Below are 23,579 nucleotides of genomic sequence, written 5' to 3' on the forward strand. Positions count from 1 at the left end.
CCAGTTCTTATCTCAACCCATGACCCTTCATGAAATTTTCTCTCTTCAGCTGCAGAGGGGAGTAAGTGGCTTTGCTGGATGCCTGGCTTATGGCCAGCATAAACCCACAATAGCAGGCCAAAATGCCCTTGTAGTCAAAATTAACCCAAACTTGGATGATAATTTTAGAAACCTTCCTAAGTTTTTTTTCTTCAAAACGGTATTCTTGTTATTCAGCTGGTGTGTGCTAATTTGCTTACTTCACAAATGAGATTATTTTCTTCCTGTTCTGAAATGCCATCCTGTGAGACAAGCTGTCTTTTGGTCTGTTTGTAGCCAGTTTTCCTTGAATGGCAGGTTTGATAGGATATCCTGTCACTTAACATAAATTACTAAATATAAGTCACTCTAGATGGCATAGATGAAGAACATTTGTACCTATAGCTGCATTTTTCTTGCTGCAATTGATTTCCCTGTTCACAGTTTCTCTTGGAGATGCTGTTACATAAAATTAGTCTGTTACAGTGCAGGCTTTGCAAAATCTGTAAATTTGCCAGAATTGAGAATCAAGACTGTTTTCCAATCCAGATAAAATATGGAAGTGAATCAGCCACAGCCTTTACTCTAGCATCAAGTTTCTGTTGTTAGGAGCTTTTTTCTCTGATTTAGATGGAAAAATCATATATTTTTTGTAGTGTTTCAGCCAATTCTCGGACTATATCCCTGCTGTCACAGCTGGAGAAGATAAATTCAGACTCTGTGTTAGGAGAATCAGACAGTGCCAGACATGTTACCTCCAAGATCCTTCATCTGGTCCAGAGTCAAGGTAATTATCTAAGCTCTGTGGTTTTAGTAGTTTCTCTTTTGCTTCTTGTATCTCCCTTGCTGGAGTTAAGTTTTGACTTAGTGAACTTGATTATACATCTGCTTTTGTCACTGATTGTTGAAAACGTCTGTTTAAGATCATGTTTAATATATCTACTATAGTATTGGTAGTGCCGAGTCCATTTTGTGTTGTCAAATAGCTGTAATTTAAGTAATAATTTGCTTCATATGTATATATGTCTGTGTGTTATATATGTGTAAAGAGTAGAAGTATCTGGAAGGCAGCTTTCTTACTAATGTTTTTCTTCACTTTTTTACTAGGCCATCACAAGATTGTTGAACAATTGAAAACAAAAATTAGTTTTAAAATTGATTAAGTCTTTTACTTAGTTCTTAGTAGATACATATATGCATTTTTTAATAAGTTTTATTATTTGCAGTGTAAAGATTCTTGTCAATTTGTAGATGATAACATATATTTTTTACTACAAGCCAGTATTGGTCTTTTTCTCTGACAGAAAAAACCAGGAAGGAGATGACTTCTAAGGGCTCCACTGGAATAGAAATTATTCTGTCAACCCTAGAGGTAAAATGTTTTCATTTTTTTGGTTATGCGTTCATAGCAGTTTTGCATTTTATCATCATGAAATGTATGTATTTCTTATATTTGTGTTATGAAATATGTTGTTATCCTATGGAGTCTTCAAACTTGTGTTGGTTTGTTATGAATAGATATTGCCTTTAAGTAACCGACTTGTGACTTTCTCTCTCTTATATTTAGATATTTTAAGAAATTGCTTGTCACCTATCAGTTCTAATTGATGTATCACATTACGAAGTGTGTTTTAATTGGTTTTGTGGTTAATTTGGGCTGCATAGTGGGACGGTTGCTACGTGGGTACATCCAAAGTTCTATTTAATTTTGTGCTGGCAATTCCTCCTATCTTTAAGTATCCAAACCATTATTAGACTGCATGCTAAACATGGATCTTTTTTTTATTGCAGAATACAAGAGATCCGCAAACTATTCTAAATATATTGAATATTCTCATTGAGATAGTCTCAGTTGGTAAGTTTTCATTAAGGACTAATATATGATTATATTTATGCTTGCTTTTTCAGATAGCTTTTGTTTTTTTTCTCTGGTTACTTTTTATTGCTGTTGGGTTTTTTCATAAAGTATTATTATTTTGGTTTTTGTTGTTGATTGCTGAAGCATATGCAGAATTAAAAGAATGTAAAGACTGAAGTTACTTTTCAAATAATCCTACACAATAGTTTGTTGCTGTAAGTCTAGCATGTTCTTGCATAGTGCAGTCATATATAAAAAAAATACTGCTGTTCTAAAGACTAACTTCATTATATCTGTATCTTAGATATTTAATTGTTCTTTGGCTTTAGATGCATCAGTTCAGTTTTAATTTCTAGGTGGTGGTCGGAGAGCAAGTGTCTTAGTCACCAAAGGAGGGACACAGATCTTGTTACAGCTGCTTTTGACTGCCAGCAAAGACTTTCCACCAAATGAAGAACTAATGGTGCTTCTTCATACTCTCCTTGCAAAAATTGGTCCAAAAGGTGATATTATGGCTTAATAATTACAGTTTTATAATTGAAACCTAATATTTTTTTTTTCTGTAATTGTGTAAGCATCCACATACTCAGAACTGGTAGAGAAGAAAAAAATTAAAGTGAAGTAAATCAGAGGGGAGGAAAGAATGGTGGAAAGTAGATAAGCAGAGTTGACATCGGTAGAAAGAGTTCAGTAATTTAACTTCTATTTTTTTTAACAATTTCAAAATCAGTGTGATTGGTCTTGTATTTCTCTGATGTCAGACAAGAAGATTGGAGTGAAAGCAAGAATAAATGGTGTCCTAAACATATCATTGAATTTAGTGAAGCATAATTTGCAGAACTACAGGCTAGTATTGCCATGTCTTCAAGTATTAAGAGTTTATTCAACCAACTGTAAGTATTGCAGAAAGTTATTTTCATTCCTATATGAATAAAGCTTTTTATCTAGATAAGGTTAAAATATCAACTCTGAGTGCTTGTTTAATGTTTGTTATTTAAACTATTTTTTTTTCTGAGAATTTTCTCCTTATATCCTCAAAATGCTTAAATTCTAGAAAGAAATATTTTTTTGATCAGTGCTATTGGGTGTGTGGAATTTTGAGCCATCTAATTTGCATAAATGCTGATGTTTAAAGCTCTAAACCAGAAATGCTAACAGTTTGCTGGCAGAAGCACTTAGAGATAAATAATTACTCTCTTTATTATTCATTCTCATGTTTTTTATTTCTGATGTTATATTTATTTCTTTATTACCAATTTAAAACTTGGTTAACACAGAAAATATTTCAATTTAACCTAATTATTTCTTAATTTAACCTTTTCTTACTCCTTTTGTTCAAGAGCTTCACTCTCCACTATTGGACTAATATTCTTCCACAAGAGCCTAGTTGTTTTGGCAGGCTGTAGGAAATTGATGAAAATAGTGAGGTTCTTTCTGTATCTCTACTGTCAGTTAGATGCTCTTAATTTTTTTCATTTAAGCTTGAAATGGTTGTTAATCTTTTTATTTATGTGCAAGAAATTTAAAACATGGCCATGTTCCCCCACAGAGAACTGATTTAATAATCTGTAAGATTATCAAATCAGGTCATTCGCATGAGCAGCAATAATTCATAAAGCCTTAGTATTTTCAAAACATGGAAGCTTTATTTCTGTTGAGATGTCTGATAATGAGGTGAAACACTCCTAAAATGAAAAGTCTAATACAGATAGTTACATTAGTTACATTGCTTATTTGAAAACTTGCTTCATCCTGAAAATGGGAGTGAGTCTCTAATTTGAATTCTAAGATCAGTTCTGTTTTTCTGTATTTCTCACCCTTTATGAAAAGAAAAAACTACTGTAACTTTTTGTAATTTGTAATTTTCTGGTGAGTAGTGATTCTTCAAGTTACTATCAGAGAAAGTCCTAACTTGACTTAGGTTCTGGTATGATGTTGCTGCTAATGATGGTAAAATTGCCACTTGGGTTCACATAGTAAGTTCTACAGTGATAACAGGGTTTATTATATTGAAGTAAATTCTTAGCTGCTCTCTTCTAGTTTGTTAGGAGAACATATTGCTAAACTCAGTCAGGAATGGAGTGTCTGTGTCAGCAGTTTGTATTTTTAGTTGGCTGTTGTACTTCAGACATATACTTTAAGCACATATTTCTCTAACATGGGTTTTAGCATTATTTCTTTTCATTTGTTCCCATTCAAATAGATTACTTTTATATTTTTTTTCTGAGAACATGTATTCAGAGCATGTAGTTCAGGAAAGCTATACTAATTGGCATTTTAAAATTTTGCAGCAGACTCTTGGATTTCAAATCCTGGTGAATATACCTGTTTATCCAAATACTAAAGGGTCATAGTCATGTCTTATGACAGCAAATCATAGAACCTGAAATTTTAGAATACCTGCTGTTTCAGTAAACTGTGAATTTCTATAAAGAAAATTGCTTTTGTGTTGTATCTTAGTAACAAAGAAAGCAGAAGCCTGCATTGGAAGTAGTATGTGGTTTTATTTGTAAAGTAATAATTAAGTTTTCTTCTTTTCCGAGTTTTATCAGGATTGCGTCTTCATGCTGATTATGTGTAGAGTACCATCTGCTTGTCACTGTATGTCTTAAAGGACTAAAATGTCTAGCATTTTTTGTACTTCAAAATTAACTTTTGTGAATTTTAGTTTTGAGTATATGGATCTTTTTCTTTTGCCTTTCTTACTACATGATGTTAAAATGGATTGTTTTTAACTTCCAGCTGTAAATGCAGTATCTCTGGGAAAGAATGGAGTAGTAGAACTGATGTTTAAGATTATTGGCCCTTTTAGTAAAAGGAACACTAGCCTTATGAAGTAAGTAAGATTTCTTTAATATACTATATGATAAAACCTTGTGTGTTTTTTCAAAACTTACTTGTAAATGGAAAACAATATTGCAGAAATCAAATGCAATTAATATTTGAAGATTAAAGATTTGAAGGGTGATGGGAAGGACTATCACAAATATGAGAAATTTTAATTTTTCCCAGTAGAGTAACACAAAATACTTGAATGTCTAGTTGCAGTACTGGTAAAATAATATACATTATTTTTTATCTCTAATATTCCTGCATGGAAACTGTACAGTGGTTAACCCTAATTTATAACAAGTAGATCAAGACAATCCCATCATTTTTTAGTTTGTTTCTACAGCACTAAGCCTAACAGAGTTCAAGAGCATTTAGACAATGCTCTCAGGCACAGGATGTGACTCTTGGGAGTGGTGCTGTGCAGGGCCAGGAGTTGGACTTGATGATCCTTGTGTCCCTCTTTCAATTCAGCTTATTCTATCATCTGCTTTGTGATTTTAGTGTGACACTGTCCCTTTTGTTTGATAATAGATTTTTTTTTTAATTTTTCTGCAAAGCAAATAGACATCTGGAGCAACAAGATAAAACATAGATTAGGAAGCCCCACCAATTACTGTCTTGTGGGCTGTTATGTTAAAAATTTGAAATTCACTGTGTAGGTGAAAGTGGTGACTTCAGATTCTCACTCAGGTGGTGGTTGTAGATTTTGGGCTTTTTTGCTTTGTTGGGTTTTTTTAATTTGGATTGGTTTTTTGGGTGAACATAGGGTTAAAAAGTAGCCAAGTGCATGTGACTGAAGATAATCCTTTCTTTATATACCTCCACATTTTCAAAGTACATACCAGTGGAAAACGAAATTTTTCATCTGATTAGCAAAGTATTAATCTCATATTGTGCATATTCTAATTTTGTTACAAAAAGAAATAGAGTTATGGGATCAAAATCTGGTGTTTGTGTCACAGGAGTAGGGTTCAAAAAACATGTCCTGTTCCTTTAAGGCTCAGCTAAAATTCCTTATATGAACGTACTATTTTATGATCTGACTAATCATGATATCCTTGTTTGTGGTCTAAGATCAGATGCATCAAGTCTATCTTCACAAAAAGGAGAAAAATAATTATATATGTTTTGTAGTTCCATGGTTGATTTGAGGGAACATTTTTGGGTACAAGAAAAATCTCATGCTGACCATCTTGTGTTGTAGTACAGGTTGATGGGCATTGCTTCGCAGTATATTCATATACTGCCTGCGGGTATTGACCTACAGTTTTCCAAAATAATGTCCAATATTTGTGGAAGCACTTGTTCTTCTGCTAACAAAGACATGAATTTCAGAGTATCACAGCCAGTGAGTGTTGGTCATAAACATTACGTTTTCACAATGTTTTTGCAAAAGCTGGAAGTTTGTATAGCTGTTGCATTGATATTTTTAAGTTTCATCATCAGACTTCAAATACATGATCTTGTAGTAATATAAAAGTGAAGTCTGTGCTACAGTGCAACCAGGAAAACATGAAGTTAGACTCTTTATAAGTCTGTAAGCAGTAAATATTTTATATAGTTTTACAGTGTTATAGATTAAGCTTACTGGTTGGTTGCTGTTTTGACTTTTCTTGTTATGTTGACAGGGTTGCTTTAGACACACTTGCTGCATTGCTAAAATCAAGTAAGTGTTTGACTACAAGAAAATGTCTACTTGAGCTATAATGTGTGTGTGTGTGTACATGGACACAGTAAAACTAAGCATTAAGTTGGTAGCCAAAACAAGAATAAGGCTAAGAAACCTATAAATAAGTTTCATCTGCAGTTTCTGATGCTTTATTTATGTTGTATATACATGAATGTTTAATACTTGGTTAGTGTTTTGTCAGTTATGCAGCAGAAAGGCTGCACTGCTTCTGCAGAACTGATCTAGGTCCAAGGTGGACAGATATCTTTTTACATTCACTCCCCTCAGCCATTCGGTAATAGATGTCTATAGCTTAACTCCTGTGCCTCTTTTTTACACATACATCTGAAAATATCTGTTGGATGCCTAGGGAAAATACAGGTATTCTTCAGTACCTTCCTGAATAATTAGGACTTGGGTCCCAATAACAAATCTGTCAGTGATGCTTATGAAGTGGAATTAAAGGTAACAAAACCAATGGTGTGTTTCCAGACATGGACTGTCTCAGCCAGCAGCAACTGATCCTCACAATGTCATCTTTGCAGATTTTGAACCAGCATTGTAACTAGCAAGGAATTAAAACCTCATTTTCTCCAAATAGTTGTGTTAAAGCGACAGCATTCATAGTAGTTTTAGTGGAGTTGAATAATAATTGAGATGTGATGAGATTTGCAGAAAAACATTTCACACAAATGGTGAGAAGTTTCTGTACTGACTATCACAGAGTTTATTAATGTTTATTCAGTGTGATACCTTTGTCTTACAGGTTTGTGTATTTATGAATTTTGCAATTTCTCCTTGGGAAACTTAGGAAAAGAAATATTTCCAAATTGTTGTCAGTATTCCATTCTGTAAATTGGCAGTTAAACTTTAATATTGAGGAGGAAAATGAGGTGTTCAAAAGGTGTGTCTTTAAAACAGGAGGTCTTGTTAATTTATTTAGGGGTATCTTTTCCTTAGTGGTTGTAACTTGTAACTTCATATACTTTATATAATTAAATATTTTCATAACAACATTAGTCTACTATACACATATATTCCAGCTGTCATACTGATTAGCCAGTATTTGGGGTAGAATTATTTTCAGCTTATGAAATTTGAGTGATATATGTAAAACTATATGGATTGCAAGCAAAAAAAGGTTTGTTTCAGATCTTATATCTGGACAGTGTCTGTAGATAGTGATAGATATGCTTTGTAGAAATATTTTTGGTTTTTAATTTACTGGGTGATAGCACCTTACAATTGTCTTTTAAGTGTAATGCATGCTGTTCTTCTAGTGAGCCATGAAAATTATGTGAAATGTTCCAAGAATGAGTTTTGGGCTACTGGTCTTATTTTTCCAGTCATTTCTGTTTAGGTTGATGTAAAACTCTGCTAAGGGTGGCTAAAATACTACTCAAACTGAAACAATTCAGTTACTTGCATAAAAAGAATAACTTAAACATTGAAAGTAAAATTTGAAAGTAATATCAAAGTCACTGGGCAATTTTAATTTTCTTTCCTAACTTTTTGTGCAAAGAAACAAATGCCAGGAGAGCAGTAGACAGAGGATATGTGCAGGCGCTTATAACGATTTATGTTGATTGGCACCGTCACGACGGTCGACACAGATACATGCTGATACGTAAAGGATTGTTACAGTGCATTAAAAGCGTTACAAACATCAAACTGGGAAGAAAAGCATTTCTTGATGCCAATGGGATGAAAATTCTTTACAACACTTCACAGGTAAGTTTATCCTGATAGGGATATTTTTTGTTGTTGTTTTTTTGCCTTCTTGGCTATGACCTCAAGTTTGTCATATCTCTTTTATGGGATTGATGGTCATTCCTGATCATGGGAATAAGGATTATATTCTGTATGGCACTGAAACATTGAAAGAGTATAGAATTAAATTTGTATTTGCTGTCATTTTGCTGTGGCTACCTCTGGGAGGGGTGGTAGAACTTAGTTTTAAAAAAACAGGAGTGAAAATGCCTTTCTGTGGCGAAGTTTAGATTTTTAAAGAAGGTGAATTTGAGTTGTTAGAAGTTTTTCTGTCCTTTGAAGAAGACATGAACCAATCTTTTTGTAAATAGTATATAAATGCAGTTTGACTTTCAATTTGACAAATACTTTTCTTTATTGTCCTGTTAACAGGAGTGCCTTGCCGTAAGAACTCTTGATCCTCTCGTCAATACATCCAGCCTAATAATGAGAAAATGTTTTCCCAAAAATCGTCTTCCTTTACCAACTATTAAAAGTGCTTTCCATTTCCAACTCCCAGTTATTCCTGCCAGTGGTCCTGTGGCTCAGCTGTACAATTTGCCTCCTGATGGTATGGTGATTTTGTAGTACTTTGTCTTTGGGTATGTCTAATTTTCTCTGTGGAAAATGGAATCAATTGCACTTATTTGTGTTCTCTGCTAAAAGGACTTTGAGACACTTCTCAACGAGCAAAGGGTTTGTGACTGTTGGTGTGGAACACCAATTTCTAATGTTAAGTTTAAAGTGGTAGAAATTTTGTCCAGACGCATGTGGTTATAAAATAAAAGAGGAAACAAGGACTAAAAGGTGTTCACCAAACTCTGAAGTGTAAAGAACAGGCTGTATTCAAACTTAAATGGTCTTTTCTTTCAACTCATGCAGCGTATACATTCTTCTATGTGTAATGTGTTGTAGTGTACATCCTGTCTAACAGGAGCTTGTATCCCATCCTTTCTTTTTGTTACTTTGATAAGTTAGGATGTGATGAATTTAGATTAACGTTTGCTATTTGAAGCACTGGCTTTTATATGTTATTGTTTATTCCTTCAATTGTGTGATAAGAAAGTAGAGCTGCTTTCTTGGACTGTTGCAGTCTCTTAGAAAACACTATACTGCAAAGCGTTTATACAGTTCTTTGTAGAAAATCGATTCATCCCATTGTGAACACCTTTCATTATTTTCAGGTAATTAATACATATTCCAATAAGGTATAGCATCCGACTCAGTAAGCAACTAATGAAGTTGCTGTCAGAAAGTTAATCTGAAACAAAGGGTCAAAGTCAGCTTATTAATATATTTTATTCATGATATCTCCTGAAACAAAATGTAATCATAGTCTGAAAGTAAGCTATCCTATTGGGGTTCATGTGGATCAGACTCCAGTAGTTCAAAGATTGTTTATGTTTTGTCTTCGAAGTAGAAAATAGATTTAGAAGTGTGTTTCAAAACCCACAGAAATTAAATCTCTGCTTAATACAGTAGATTGGTACTGTATAATACCTGTTTAGAAATGTCCTAGTTTACTAAAGTGAGGTAATGATATGATTTTTAATAGGTTTTTTACCTTTTATAAAAAGAAGTGAAAAACCTAAAGGAAATAAGATACATAGTGCTTTAAAAGGAAGAAGTTCTATATTAAAAGGCATGTGGAATGTTGCAGGGTGGGTAGAGGTCTGGGTTTGTTAAAAGTATAATCTTATATAGCCAGTATTGTAAAAGAAGTACATGCAGTCATTCTGAGTACACTAAAAAATCAGCATAATTTGTAAACCTATGAACGAGCTTTTTAATGATAACCAGCAAATTTTCTACATGGAAAACACTATGTGAAAACTTAACCGCCCCAGCACTAGTTTACTGGTTGGTTTTCACATTTTTTTCAAGGAGTATATTAAAAAGAAAATAAACCCGGAACATCAAAAATCTTCTTTGAGCATGTATAGTTGGATTAAATGTATAATCTGCCTTTCACAACCTTTTTGTATTGTAGTGGATGATGTAGTAGATGAAAGTGATGATAACGATGATGCTGAAACAGAATCAGAAATTGAAACTGAAATTGATGATGACAAGGACCAACATTTTAAGGTTGGTAGAGACAAAATTAATAGGCAAAAGTCAGGTATAGCGATTTTTTATTTATGTTGCTTGAATCTGATGAATAAGTGCATTTTAAGTGTTAGAAGCAGTTTGAGGAGGTTTTCAGGGCAATTTCTAAAATTAAAAAAGCTTCAGAAACTTAAAGAAGGTGGGTGCTGATTAAAAATATCAACCATTCTTGTTCAGCTTGCTTCAGGATTTTTGTCAAAATTTGTTTGCTTCACCCTTGATGTATCTGGAGTGCAGTGGAACAGAACCACAGACTCCTTTGGCAGTGTTCTCTTCCCAACTTAAACTTCTCTCAGCCTGCTTTTCTCACATAAGCTGGTCCACATGTCGGAGCTGCTTTAACCTTTTCCAGAATTCTGGACTGGGATTGACTGGATCAGTGTTTCAGCAAGGTAGCTGAAGTTCAACCAGCTGTAGAGGTAGACATCATACCTCTAACTGTTGTACCACTTAGGGAAGATATTCTCGTGGTCTCTAGCTGCCATCTGGGACATGGATGAGTATTTAGTCTGAACTGCCTTATTCTGTATTTTATGTTATGAGTAGTTAGGAGTTATTAGAATTGTCAGTCCATGAACTGGAAAAATATATATTCAAGGATCTCATGAGCCCTGATGGAGGGAGTATCTTCCATAGAAGCAGTATTGTTTTGTCGCTGCAATCAGATGAAATCTTCACATTCCAAGTTCTGTACTGGGAATATACACAGATTTCATATAAAATCTGGTATCTGTGTATAATAAGTTTGGATGAAAGCAAGAAAATTGAGATGTTTGTAATATTGCTGTTGAAATGGAGGCTTAGGCATACTAATAATACTGAGCAGTCTAAATCTTCATGGTGAAGGCTGCAGTTCAGCTGCTTTTAAAATAGTGGTATTTTATCTTTTAAAGCATGGCTGTCAAGAGTAAAGGTGAATGTTTCAGATTAATGTTGTAGAACATTATTAATTTTGAATGCAAGATTAATTTGTTCTGGTGATCTTTCAGAATGATGATATTGAGACGGATATTAATAAACTGAAACCCAGACAGGAACTGGGAAGATCCATAGAAGAATTGAAAATGTATGAGCAATTTTTCCCAGAACTTTCAGAAAACTTTCAGGTAAAGTATATTTTTCCCAGGACATTTCTGGCCATGTCAGGTTGACTCTGGAATATGCTTTGATGTTCTTTTTTGGGTGGATAGTTCCTCTAGCCAAGAATCAGGGGTCTGCAGTTCTGGACCTACATATGGGAGTACTTTATCATAGGTTATTTAGTTAGGTGTTATGGTTGCTTCAGTCTTACTGAGAAGGAGGTACTGTGGGTAGCTGTAAAGGAAACCTGTTTTCTTTCTGATGTCTGATTATTGTATACCGCAGAAAGTAAAATAGAGAAGAAGGATGTGAGATTTCTGAGAGCGCTTAATTGTATTAGACATCTCCTCAAATGCTGTACACCTACTTAAAATAAGTAGTTAAAATATCCAGGCAATTGCATTGACTTTATATTTTGTTTTTAATGAACTGCTTGTTATTGCTTTAAGGCCTTTTTGTGAAAGACAAACTTCATTACTCTGATGCCTTATAACAGCTGTCACCTTTTAATTACATTTAAAACAAGGAAAGACAAGTGTTTCTAATATACATGAAACTTGGGAACTGTTTACTTTTTTGTTAATAATTTTTAAAATTATTTTTTTACCTTTATTTTTTAAGGAATGGGACTTAGTTTCCAAGGAACCAAAGCCTTTTGTACTTGATGCAAATTTGAGTGGACCTATTGTTGTTCCTACAGCCAGTGAGGAGCGCTCTGCCGAAGCAAACCAATCAACAAAAGGAGTTGCTTTAAAGGAATGCAGTCCTTTATTGACAGAGGAATACAATAGAAGGCCAGGGTCTCTGGAACTACCAAAGAAAGATAACATGAAAGGTGGTAGTTTACATCAGCAAAATGATCAAAGAAACATGCTTCCATCATGCCAGTGTCTAAGCCAAGAAATTGTGAAAGGCTTGGACAGAATCAGTCTCCAGAACAGTGCAAAAAATGATCAACATTATGGTACAGGGTGTGTAGTAGAGAAGGAAAGCAAAGCTGGCATTACCACACTTGCTTCTAGTAAACCCTGTGAGCATGTTTCACCCTGTGGAGGTAGTATCTTTGAAGGATCGTCTGTCCAGCTGGGAAAACTCTGCTGCACTGGAGTGGATTCAGAGGAGGAGGAGGATTCCAGATCTAGTTCATCAGGAGAACATGCCACACTTCAAGTTTGTGACGTATCACCAGTTCATGACTGTGATCTTTATCTTGAAATGGTGAAGAACACAAAATCTATTCCTGAATACTCAGAAGTGGCCTATCCAGATTATTTTGGCCATATTCCACCCCCATTTAAGGAGCCTATTCTGGAAAGGCGATATGGAGTGCAGAGGTGAGTTACCATACTCCTTTTTTTGTTGTTGTTTTCATTCCTTTGAGAAAACAGTGTTTAGGATGAGATTAACTGGATGATCTCCAGAGGTCCCACCTAGCCCTAGCTATGGCTGTGATTAACAATCAATATTACACTGTTTACTTGGGCGTCTAAGACTGTTTCCAGTGAAAAGCAGTTTCAAGGTAGGTGAGTATGCGTTGATCAGCGCAGAGCCATAAAGAGGAACAGAGTCTGGTTCTGTAATTGCTAATTCTAGAATTCAATTTCTAAATATGAAATTCAGTTCATATTTTCCCTTTCTGCCTTCCCCTCATTTCCCATGTGAATCTTGTAGTTTGCAAAATAACAAACCAACCTACAAAACCCACCAGAAACCAAACTAAAAAATCCTCACCTGAGTGATCCTTTCAGGTCTTAGCAAAGATAAGGCAGTTAATAACTAAAAAGATTCTTCACCTCTTTTCTCTGCTGAACTAAAAATCTGTCTTTCAGGGAAACATAGTGGAAATAGTTAAAAAATTAATACATCAAAGTGTTTTGCTTTAGTGTTCACAGTATAAGATAATTTAGACTTAACAAATGCAGAAGATCCACTTTGTGTTAGGTCCTGCAGAATGACATACAACAAAAACATATCACCACACCCTTTTATTTCTTCACTGAGAGATAATAGAAGATGATGAAGAGTGATGAAATTTTTCAGAATGATTTGCAAAACTGCTATGAAAAGCTGGCTAATATTACATAGTGAGTTACTGTAAAGACGTGAGTACACTAGCAGAACACATAGCACTATGAGACCTTGCCACTTGCCTAAAAATTATGGGACTGAGTGCCTTCACCTTTATACTCATAACTATAACCAACTTAATGAGTTTCTTTGTATTTATATTTAGATATTAAAATGATTAAGAGATTAAGTGTCTTTAGCTGGTGGAATGAAAATCCTTCAGCTGTTTCACACAAGTAATGAAAAAGTGATCTTTGTTGTGAAATGACAAGTGCTGGAACACTAATGACAAAATGAACATATTATTCAGTGTTGAAGGAGGAGAATCTTCCCTAGCAAGTTATTTATTAGCTAGATTCAGCTGATTTAGAAGGGAGATAGTCTTGAGTCAGGAATCACCTAAGAACTACATTGAAGCAAGTCTTGCAAATCCTTATGTATGTTTTTGTAGTAATTAATAATTCTGAATTTCCCTGAATAAAAAAATTGAGTGAAGTCAGATACAATTTGTCTCATTGTTAGATATATAACTCTAGAAAAATAAGCCTTGTACGATTATACACAAGGGTGATTTCTAGATCATTAAGATAATTTGAGGGTATATTTTAAATTGAAATGTTATATTTTTGTTGTACTTTTTATGTTGAAAGTAACTTTTTGAGTTCTTGTGGGAACAAGAATTAAATACCAGGTAATATGGCTAAACTTGAATCAAAAATCATGCAACACATTTTTAAGGAAAACTGTTTTAAGAATTCCATTTTCTACAAACAACTCAATGTTGTTACTGCAACATAAAAATCTTCTGATAACTTGTTTAAAAAGTGCATAATCTTTTCATGCTTTCATAGTTTATAGCAGATTGTAAAAATTGCTTGGTAAGACACATGGAAAAGCTTTAAAGTCTTTTACAAAGCTGTGTCCTAACTCTTGATATTGTGTGATTTATGTTCTCTGTCATGTAAGTACTTAGTTACTGCTCATTGGGTATGTCTTATGTAGAAAATAAATAGTTGTTTTAATCCATCCATGTAGTTTGAGAAAATATTGTATGGGGTCTAAGGTGTGACCTAATGGATTTTCTTCTTATTTTTATTAGAACAATGTAAGATTTAGGTTTTTTTTTTTAGTCTTGCAATGTGCCAAGAGATTAAATGTTTTTTGAATTTCTGCTTTGGAGTGCTTTTTCTTTCTCTTTTAAATTTAGTAGCATGTAATTATCACCAAATATCTCACCAATGTATTACTGTTAGGATAAATGATATTGATTATAGTTGAAGTGTTTTATACTACTCTATCTTTTTAGGAAGAAAATTATTATATAGTAAAATATCCTATAAATTTGGGTATTTCTATTCTTTAAAAATTTAGTTGGATTGGGGTTTTTTCCATACACTTTAGTGTTTTCTAGTCATCAGGATCCACAAAGGAGTAGTCTCTAAGCACAGGGCTTGCATCAACAATGTTGGTTCTAGATTTCTTTTTCCTTGAATTTTCTTTAAATAGTTTATCTTCATCTTTTGGAATGTAAAATGTCTGCTACTACTTCTCATTCCCATGAGCATCTTGAATACTATTTCTTCTTTGCTTTCATCTACACTGGTAATTATAATGGTATTTAAATGATGTTATTATTTATAAAATAGTTACAATGGATTTTCATTGATGAATTTTGTCTTGGTAAAACTCCTGTGATATTAGGAGGTGTTAGGGCATTTTAGAGCTGAGGCATGCCGAGATCTAAACTCTGAGAATGAGTTTTCTAAGATCAAGTGTAAGGTCAAAAATCTGTAATTCTGTCCTGAGCTGAACCTATTCAGATGGATTCTGGTGAGTCAGCCTTGTCACAATGTTGTCAGTTGAACTTGAACTTGTGACTTCTTTTCTTTTTCAGTTAATTTCAATTTAATACAATGTGCTAGAGTTGTGCACTTACCTTCTGTTTCTCATTTGTTAAGAGCATTTATTTTAATTAAATTGAGAATTTCCAGCCTGAATGTACTTTAGCATTCTGTTTCTGTATTCTTCATTGTTAATCTACCTCCTTTTCTTCTTATTGCAGGTGCTGTGCAAGCTTTTCCACACAGCTCTGCCACTATTTTTCATGCTTGAACTGCAGCACATTCTTACTTTTCCAAGCCAGGACCTAGATACTGCCAGTTGTGCAATGGTTTTATGATCTGGATAACCACACACACGACATTTGGCTGGCATCACCAAATTCTTTCTTATTTGTTACGTAGTCGATAAATGAACCTAGATCTCCAGAGGTGAAAAGCTAGTTGACTAACACACTCACTGTACGAGCTACTCCCTAAAACTCTTAATTTTGGTTATGGTAGGATTCATTTAAGTTACTAATGTTATCAAGTGTTGTCATGTGTTAAAGCATTAACATAAGTAATGTTTGAGTAATTTCTGCTTCTATTATAAAGTATGGAACTGCAATTTTTCCTTCAGATAAAACCCAGTGAGTTGTGTGAATGAAAATTCAGGTCCCTCAGATACAAATACTGGATTCAGGCAGCTCTGAATGCAGGTGTTTAACCTGCCTTGACTATGCACACATAAGTGGGGGTGAAGCTGAGGTCTGTCTGAACTGTACCCTGTCTTCATGTCAATTCCATTAGTTTTCCTGTATGAGGCAATTCCTCTTTTGTGATTGGAAACAGTAAATGACAGTTTAAGTGAGAACTCTGCTTTTCTTTTTTAGGACAAAAATCTGTCAAGATATTGAAAGGCTGATTTATCAAAATGACATTATAGATAGAGTTGTGTATGACCTTGATAATTCGAGGTAAGTTTTTACCTTTCTGTAATCAATATTCAAGTAATACTCTAATACTCCAGTTCTACTTTCTCTGTGATGTGACTCATAACATTTACAGCAGATTTCATACACAGTGTGATCTGACATAACAGTGCTTTTGCTAACTGGGCTGTATTTGGAGGAAGGATCAAAATAATTTCTGAATTGACAAGTAAGGACTAAAATAAAGCTTTTTGGTTTAGCTAAGTTTGTTTTATTCATTTTGGTCCCTTTTTCTACTCATAGTTTTTCTGTACCAGAGGAGGCAGATGTTCTGAAGTTTAATTCCAAATTTGAATCTGGAAACCTGCGCAAAGTTATTCAGATCAGAAAGTAAGATCTTTCAACTCTACTTTTGATGGTTTAGGCCTTTTATTTCTTCTTTTTATGATCATTGATCTGTTTTCTGCTAATTTTCAGAAATGAGTATGATCTAATTCTGAACTCAGATATAAATAGCAATCATTATCATCAGTGGTTCTACTTTGAAGTCAGTGGAATGAAAACTGGCATTGGTTACCGGTTTAACATCATCAACTGTGAAAAGTCAAACAGTCAGTTCAACTATGGTAAGATGTTTCCCATTCTTTGAGAAGAAGTATCCAAAAAAATACCTGTGGCAGCTACCTCAGCTGTTTCCTTCCCTCCTCCACAGGATTAGCAGTATTCATGTTGTCAGTTTAAATTCTTTATTTTAATAGTATTGCTAGAAAATGTTTTGATAGCTGTGGTTAAAAAGAAGAAATGTATCTTAAGCCAGGGGCTGTCAGTTTTTTAAATGAAGTTTTGTTATAAGTGAGGCAAAAGCAGAAGAAATCTACTGGTAGCTGCAACTACAATTGTCTTAGGGCCATTGGGCAGTGGAGGACAGCAACAAAGCCTGTTGATTCACTCAGATCAAGAATGACGGTTGTCATCATTAATCCATTTCTGCATAGGGGTAGATGTGACTGTAAGTGGAGACATTCCAAAATAGTTTTGTCTTATTGATGGTAAGGAAAAATAAGTCTACATTGAAATACTAGGGTTCTTATGTGAACATCACTGTCTCTAGTAAGTAGTGTTAGCAGTGTGTGCCTCATTCAAACGTTTACAAATGGCTGAAAATACTTTTTTTCCTCTTGTCTGGGAGTGTGTATGTCACTGCTCAGCTTAAAACTGTTTGTTTTTTTCCTGATATATGTTCTGAAATTTGTCTTTTAAGAAGGAAGAAATTCCTCCTCCCACCTTGAGCTTCAAAATTTTGTTACCGAGTAATATTGTATTCTCCTTTATTGTACACTTTCCTCCACACTGATAAGTCACAGAATACCAGGTAGTTTGACCAGTAATATGATGCTTTTAAGGTACTTACTAATCCTTATCAGTCAGTTTAGGTTTTTTTTTTTATGTTGTGCATACTTAATAATTTCTTTTGATTTTTTGATACACTGATAGATTCAGTCAGTGTGGTTGGCTAACAATCTAGATTATAAATAAATTATACTCAATTAGTATGTATTTTTTCTCCTCTAACTTCATATTAAGTATTCAATGTAAGTATACTATCAAAAAATAGACTTTAAAGAGCTACTTGTTAAGAAAATTGTCCTGAAATATCAGTTATTTTTCAGTTATTTACATGAATGGATGATAGCATCAATTTTTTGTGTGCTCTGTGAAGCCTTTTCATAGTGTGAGTTGGATGGAGTGGAACTGAGCACTGCTTGTAATCTACCATTCATGCAAACCTCAGCTTTCATTTAAACATTCCATTTTGGTCTTCCACAAGTCTTGCTCTTTTCTTTAGTTGTTATTTTCTGAAAATCAGCAATCTTTTGTCATCTGGTTTAAAAAGCACACAGTACAATACCCAGACATTAATGAAAATACACTCAGATAGTGAGTGAATAAGTAGAGGTAATTTGTAGACTTGTGTGTAAGTGGTGATGTGGTCCATTACTGCTAATAAGTTTCTGTTTAATGGAAAGGATTAAAGTGAGATGCATTTCTTCTTTCAGGTATGCAGCCCCTCATGTATTCTGTTCAGGAAGCACTACGTTGTCGACCATGTTGGACTCGTGTTGGGACAGATATTTGTTACTACAAGTAAGTACACACACAGACCAAACATACAGCAAGTCTTCCACTGAAGATTAACATGAGGTATAGTTTTTGAGCAGAAGTTCTTTTTTCTGCATTTGATAGTTCTGATCCTCTGTTGTGAAAAGGGTTTTTTTTTCCTGAGGCACTACAGAGAGTAATATATGTGATAGAAATATACAAGGACTCATTTTGTAATCACACCACTTATATTTAAGCTGTTAATATTTTATACTTTTCTTAGAAATTGGACACTGTTTCTGGGAAGCTTTTAAGGGAATGTATATATGTATGCTTACTTGAAATCCTATTAGTAACTTCCAGTAATGCTGGTCTCATGGTCCTTATGATAAGCTTTCTGTAATCTGTGGTGGAATTATTGTAGAGGAGTTCTAAAACACAGGATCAGATGGTGCAGCATATCAATATGTAATGCTTCTTGGTTACTAGCTCTTTACTTGCTTACTTTTTCTGGTTTTTTTGTTTTGTTTTGTTGCTTGTTTTTGTTTGCTCATCTTTTATCAATGTAAATGGATGTGTGTATCACTGTTATAATAAAGTATCTTTAAAGCTGGTGGGAACCTGTATTTAACCTGTATGTACATAGGAGAGAAATACAGTCACTAAAAGTCCTTCTGATTCTTAGAATGTGTGTTCAGAAATAATAAATAGTATGAAAAAAATTACTCTAATGTGTATATTACCTTCATTTTTTGATTCAGGAATCACTTTTCAAGAAGTTCAATTGCTGCTGGGGGCCAGAAAGGAAAATCCTATTACACAATTACATTCACAGTGACTTTCCAACACAAAGAAGATGTGTGCTACTTTGCTTACCATTATCCATATACATACTCAACTTTAAAGGTGAGAAGCTGTATCTGTTACATAAATGAATACTTGTAATATTAGTATAATATATCACATTAGTGACTGAATTAATTTTGTTGCTTTTTTTTTTTGAAATTCAAAATGCTCCTTTCAAGGGAGAATTTTCATAATATTAGTATGTAGATTGACAAAATATATAGGTTGTTCTAATGAACAGTTCCAGGAAAAATAAAATTGATGTTTACAGGCTTAATGGGTTTCCTGGGTATCACAAAGATGATTATGTGACTGGAGCATCTCTCTTATGAGGAAAGACCTTGAGCAGAGATGACTGAGAGGGGACCTCATCAATGTCTGGAAGTATCTGAAGCGGGGTGGTCAAGAGGATGGAGCCAGGCTCTCCTTGGTGGTGCTAAGAACTGGGACCAGAGGGAACTGGCACACACTGATGCACAGGAAGTTCCACCTGAACATGGGAAGGAATTTCACTACTGTGCAAGTGACCAAGCCCTGGAACAGATTGCAAGAAGAGTTTGGGGAATCTCCATCCCTGGGGAGTTCGAGGGATTGTCTGGACACAATCCTGTGCAATGTGCTATAAGATAGCCCTGCTTGAAACAGGGAGATTAGACCAGATGGCCCACTCTCATCTCTTTCAACCTTATGCATTCTTTGATTCTGTAATAATTGACTGGAAGCCATGCTAATTTGATGGCATATTTGTGTTAAATGACTTATATCCTGCTGTTCTACATATACTTTTTGATAACTAAAGCTGCTGTAACTAAGATAATTAGAGGTCTTTTTAGATTTATGAATTGCCTAAATAAGTCTTCTGAGCTTTTTAATACTAAGCAAAATTCATTTGGCTAGAATGTCTCTTGTTTTCCTCTGTCACAGCAATAAAAGCAAAGCAGAGGATTCAGTGGGCAGTATGTAGCAACTTTAAATGCAGCTTTAAATGCAGCTTTTCGCTTTTCACTTTTAAACTATGCCAGCTTTTGAAAGAGGTACCTGTTAAGAGCTGTTATAAGCAACTGCTGCTTCCAGCAGCTCCTGGTCCTGGAGGTTCCTCCTGCCCAGCTAGTGGAGGCCAACCAAGGTACCTGGGGCTCTCTGTCCCAGGCTGATGGACATGGCTCCTGCTTTCCTGTTTGCTTATATATTCACTAGGAAGTCTGAGTATGTATCCCAGGGGGAGAAAGAGACTTATCCACACATGCTTGTGCATGCCTACTCCTGCTGGGCAGGGCGGCTGCATGGACTGGCATGGACAAGGCACACGCCTGTGTAACATTGCTGTGACTTGCACAGCAGGTACAGACACCCCATCCTTCTCTGCAATTGGTGTGGATTGCTGTTCACTAGAAAAAGTACAAGCTGGCCTACTCTCTAGAATTAGAAATATGTTTGTGGAGCACTGGCATGGCCCATCTGTACCATAGCTCTGCCTCAGTGCCAGGTGTCTCTTACCTGCTCTGCAGGCCTCAGACAGCCTGATGCTTACTAGCAAACAGATGCTTGCACTTGCACACTCATGTCAGAGGCATTCTGCATTTGTGGCCCTGCCCAGATGCCAGCATGGACTGTCTGCCTGCTAGATACCCCTCCCTTGACCTGGGGCCCATACTGTCTGGGTAGTTTACCTTGAAGTTTACTAGCAAGTTTCATGTGGGCTGCCACACACACCGGCTACAGGGAAAATGTATATGCTTCCCCCCACCCAATCGCTAGCAGCTGTTGCCAGGCACATGGTCGTGTAACCCATGTTCCTGCTTCAGGTGTTGTCACAGAGAAACTCAACCCTTATTGTCCCACGAAATGTATTTTGATGGACATACTGTCCTTGCCTCAGTGGTTGGATACCAACACTTTTACCCATTGCAGTCACTGGTAGTGAGACATCCCCTTGCTTCTTTGCTGACACCACTGAGTGAAGAGTGCTTATAGCTCCAGCTGCTGGAGTCTGCTTTGATTCCAGCAGTAACGGGGACCTGGGACACATAGCCTGTGGTACCCACAGAGATGCTCCCAAGAGGTTGGCCTCTCCAGCTACTGCTGCTGAGACCCTTGTGCATTCCAGCTGTTGACCCCAAACTGACTTACACCTGTCCTTTTAGTTGCACTAGTCCACACAGCACTTGGATGCACAGGGTAGAGAGTAAGGCTGCGCAGAGATGGCTGTGGGCATACTGTAGGAATCAGGTGTTTGAGTTTTCTATGGGACCACACCCCCCTCTTGAATGTCCCAAATTATCCTATTCCACTTGTTTATCAGGCAACTCTCTCCAAGTCTTTGTCTGTAGGTTCTTGATGACCTGTTCAAAGAGAGACTGGTGACTTTGGTCTTTGCTATGGTTTCCATTACATCTCAGCTCTTTGTTCCCATGTATTGATTCTTCCTTTACTGATTATCTCTTTTTGCAGCGAAAAGGTCCCTGATCAGATAACCTTAATGAAGCAGAGGTTCTTACCTTCCATATACCCTTATAGTACCATCTGTGTACAATAATTTACCCTCTTTTCCTTCCTCTTTCTCAAAGCAGTTGGAAAACCAGACTCTGTAAAGAGCAGTATTCAATCAGTCAGAGATGTAGAAAATGGTATTTCATGGTCAAAATTATCCTGGAAACTTGAATATTGTTTAGAACATCTAAAAGAAAGATCTGTTAAATAGTACCTTTGAAATACGCTGTCATATGTGACTGCAAAGAATTTGAAGTATTTTTTCATTATTTTTGGTATGAAGATGCATCTTAGGAAGCTGGAATCTATGCACAACCCTCAACAGATATATTTTCGGCATGATGTTCTCTGTAAGACCCTGGCTGGCAACAGCTGTCCATTAGTCACTATTACAGCCATGCCAGAGTCCAATTACTATGAACATATCTATCAGTTCAGTAAGTATAACTCTTCTTTCTTATCAACTGAAAATAATGTAAAAGTAGGTATTTGTAGAAAAAAATTTAGTCTTAACCACTATGCAGTGTAAAAATAGCAATGTAAAATAAGGTTAATGAATTTCGTGAAGCTGAAAGGCATCAGTATTCAGGATTTGTTTTGTATTTAATAATACTTATTTGTGGTAGTGAAACAAAGATATAAATATCTGTAAGAGTATATATAGTATATATATATGTAAGAGTATATATTAATGTATTTTGAATTTTTGCTGCTAGATTTGTACATTACATTTTGCAGACAGCACTTCTTGGAAAAGAATACTGGACAAGTAACTTTTTTCTTAAAATGCTGAGGTTATTAGCTTGTCAAAAAATCTTTCATAAAGCTAATATCTAGCTACTGTGATTTGAAGTGAGCTTTTGCCATTTCCTGATTTGTTTGTCCACCTCAGTATTTTTCTTGGCTATTGGGAAAAAAGTAATGAAAGTTGAATCATAGCTGCCAGCTCAAATTAGTTGTGTAATTGTCTCATCAAACTTAAAGCTCCATTATGATAGTTTTGTAATTAGCAGTCCTTTCAAAAATGTTGTGGCAAGCTCTATCAATAATACCCATACTCAGTAACACTCAACTTACAAATTTTTTTTTATTGTTATAAATGCAGTGGGCTATTGGCTCTTTTTCTAATCAATGAACTGTTTACTTAGCTTAAATCATATTTTGCAATTTCTGTGGATATCTCTTTTAGGGAATCGTCCTTATATATTCCTGTCTGCTCGTGTGCATCCTGGAGAGACTAATGCAAGCTGGGTTATGAAGGGAACACTGGAATACCTTATGAGCAATAGTCCAAATGCACAGTCTTTACGGGAATCTTATATTTTCAAAATTATTCCCATGCTCAATCCAGATGGTGTCATCAATGGAAAGTAAGCATATATTTAATCACAAATATTTAACCTGTACTCTAATTCTTTGCATCAATATTTAAAAATAAATAAACTAATGCTGCAAAGCTGCAATTGCAATATGTAATGTGATAAAAAAGCAACAGACACTTGCAATATTGCTAGCATTTTTTGGCTTCTTAAAAGGCAGTTACATTCCTTCACAAATTTCAGTTTTACAAAAATATTTCCAGTTGTTCATGGATGATAATCCTTCCTATGTGATTTGACATGAAATTTTAATTGTCTCTCTGTTTTGGATTTGTGTAAGAGTGTTATATGAGACCACACCTGCATTTAGAAAAAGCTAAACAAGTTCATGGTGTACATGAAAAGAGAAAGTGCCTTATATTTAAGAAAGCCTTTCACATAATTTTTTAAAAGCTGGGAAGTTAATAGGTGTGCAAGAGGAAGGGTAATAGAGTATCCTGGTTTGATTGAAGTTATTAATAGTAGTTATTTCAGCACTTTTCTCAATAAATTTAAGGGATATTTCAAAACTTGTTGAAACTGCTATGAGTAAACATAGCAGTTTACATTTACTTGGTTGCAGGGAATTCATGTGAAATGGAAATTTTGCTATGGTGAAGCAGTTTCTATTCATCTACTATAGGTACTATT

General features: G+C 35.1%; 1 protein-coding gene across 8 annotated transcripts in view; it reads left to right on the top strand.

The window, feature by feature from the left end:
- Window positions 1-23,579, top strand: part of AGTPBP1 (ATP/GTP binding protein 1) — a 72,064-nt gene that overhangs the window by 25,041 nt on the left and 23,444 nt on the right. For all 8 annotated transcript variants that reach the window (XR_004061486.1, XM_030968269.1, XM_030968267.1 and 5 more), the window contains exons 4-22: window positions 675-805; window positions 1,323-1,390; window positions 1,810-1,873; window positions 2,233-2,379; window positions 2,638-2,769; window positions 4,619-4,712; window positions 6,337-6,374; window positions 7,900-8,108; window positions 8,520-8,697; window positions 10,117-10,214; window positions 11,225-11,341; window positions 11,937-12,649; window positions 16,096-16,179; window positions 16,438-16,524; window positions 16,612-16,760; window positions 18,192-18,279; window positions 18,996-19,140; window positions 21,854-22,007; window positions 22,760-22,940. Coding sequence is in view for 7 of the 8 variants with exons in the window: in XM_030968269.1 (XP_030824129.1) it covers window positions 675-805; window positions 1,323-1,390; window positions 1,810-1,873; window positions 2,233-2,379; window positions 2,638-2,769; window positions 4,619-4,712; window positions 6,337-6,374; window positions 7,900-8,108; window positions 8,520-8,697; window positions 10,117-10,214; window positions 11,225-11,341; window positions 11,937-12,649; window positions 16,096-16,179; window positions 16,438-16,524; window positions 16,612-16,760; window positions 18,192-18,279; window positions 18,996-19,140; window positions 21,854-22,007; window positions 22,760-22,940 (2,877 nt within the window). In the remaining variant the exon portion in view is untranslated. The remainder of the gene's footprint in view (window positions 1-674; window positions 806-1,322; window positions 1,391-1,809; window positions 1,874-2,232; window positions 2,380-2,637; window positions 2,770-4,618; window positions 4,713-6,336; window positions 6,375-7,899; window positions 8,109-8,519; window positions 8,698-10,116; window positions 10,215-11,224; window positions 11,342-11,936; window positions 12,650-16,095; window positions 16,180-16,437; window positions 16,525-16,611; window positions 16,761-18,191; window positions 18,280-18,995; window positions 19,141-21,853; window positions 22,008-22,759; window positions 22,941-23,579) is intronic.

This window comes from Camarhynchus parvulus, chromosome Z (assembly GCF_901933205.1).
Source record: "Camarhynchus parvulus chromosome Z, STF_HiC, whole genome shotgun sequence".
NCBI classification, from domain to species: Eukaryota; Metazoa; Chordata; class Aves; order Passeriformes; family Thraupidae; genus Camarhynchus; species Camarhynchus parvulus.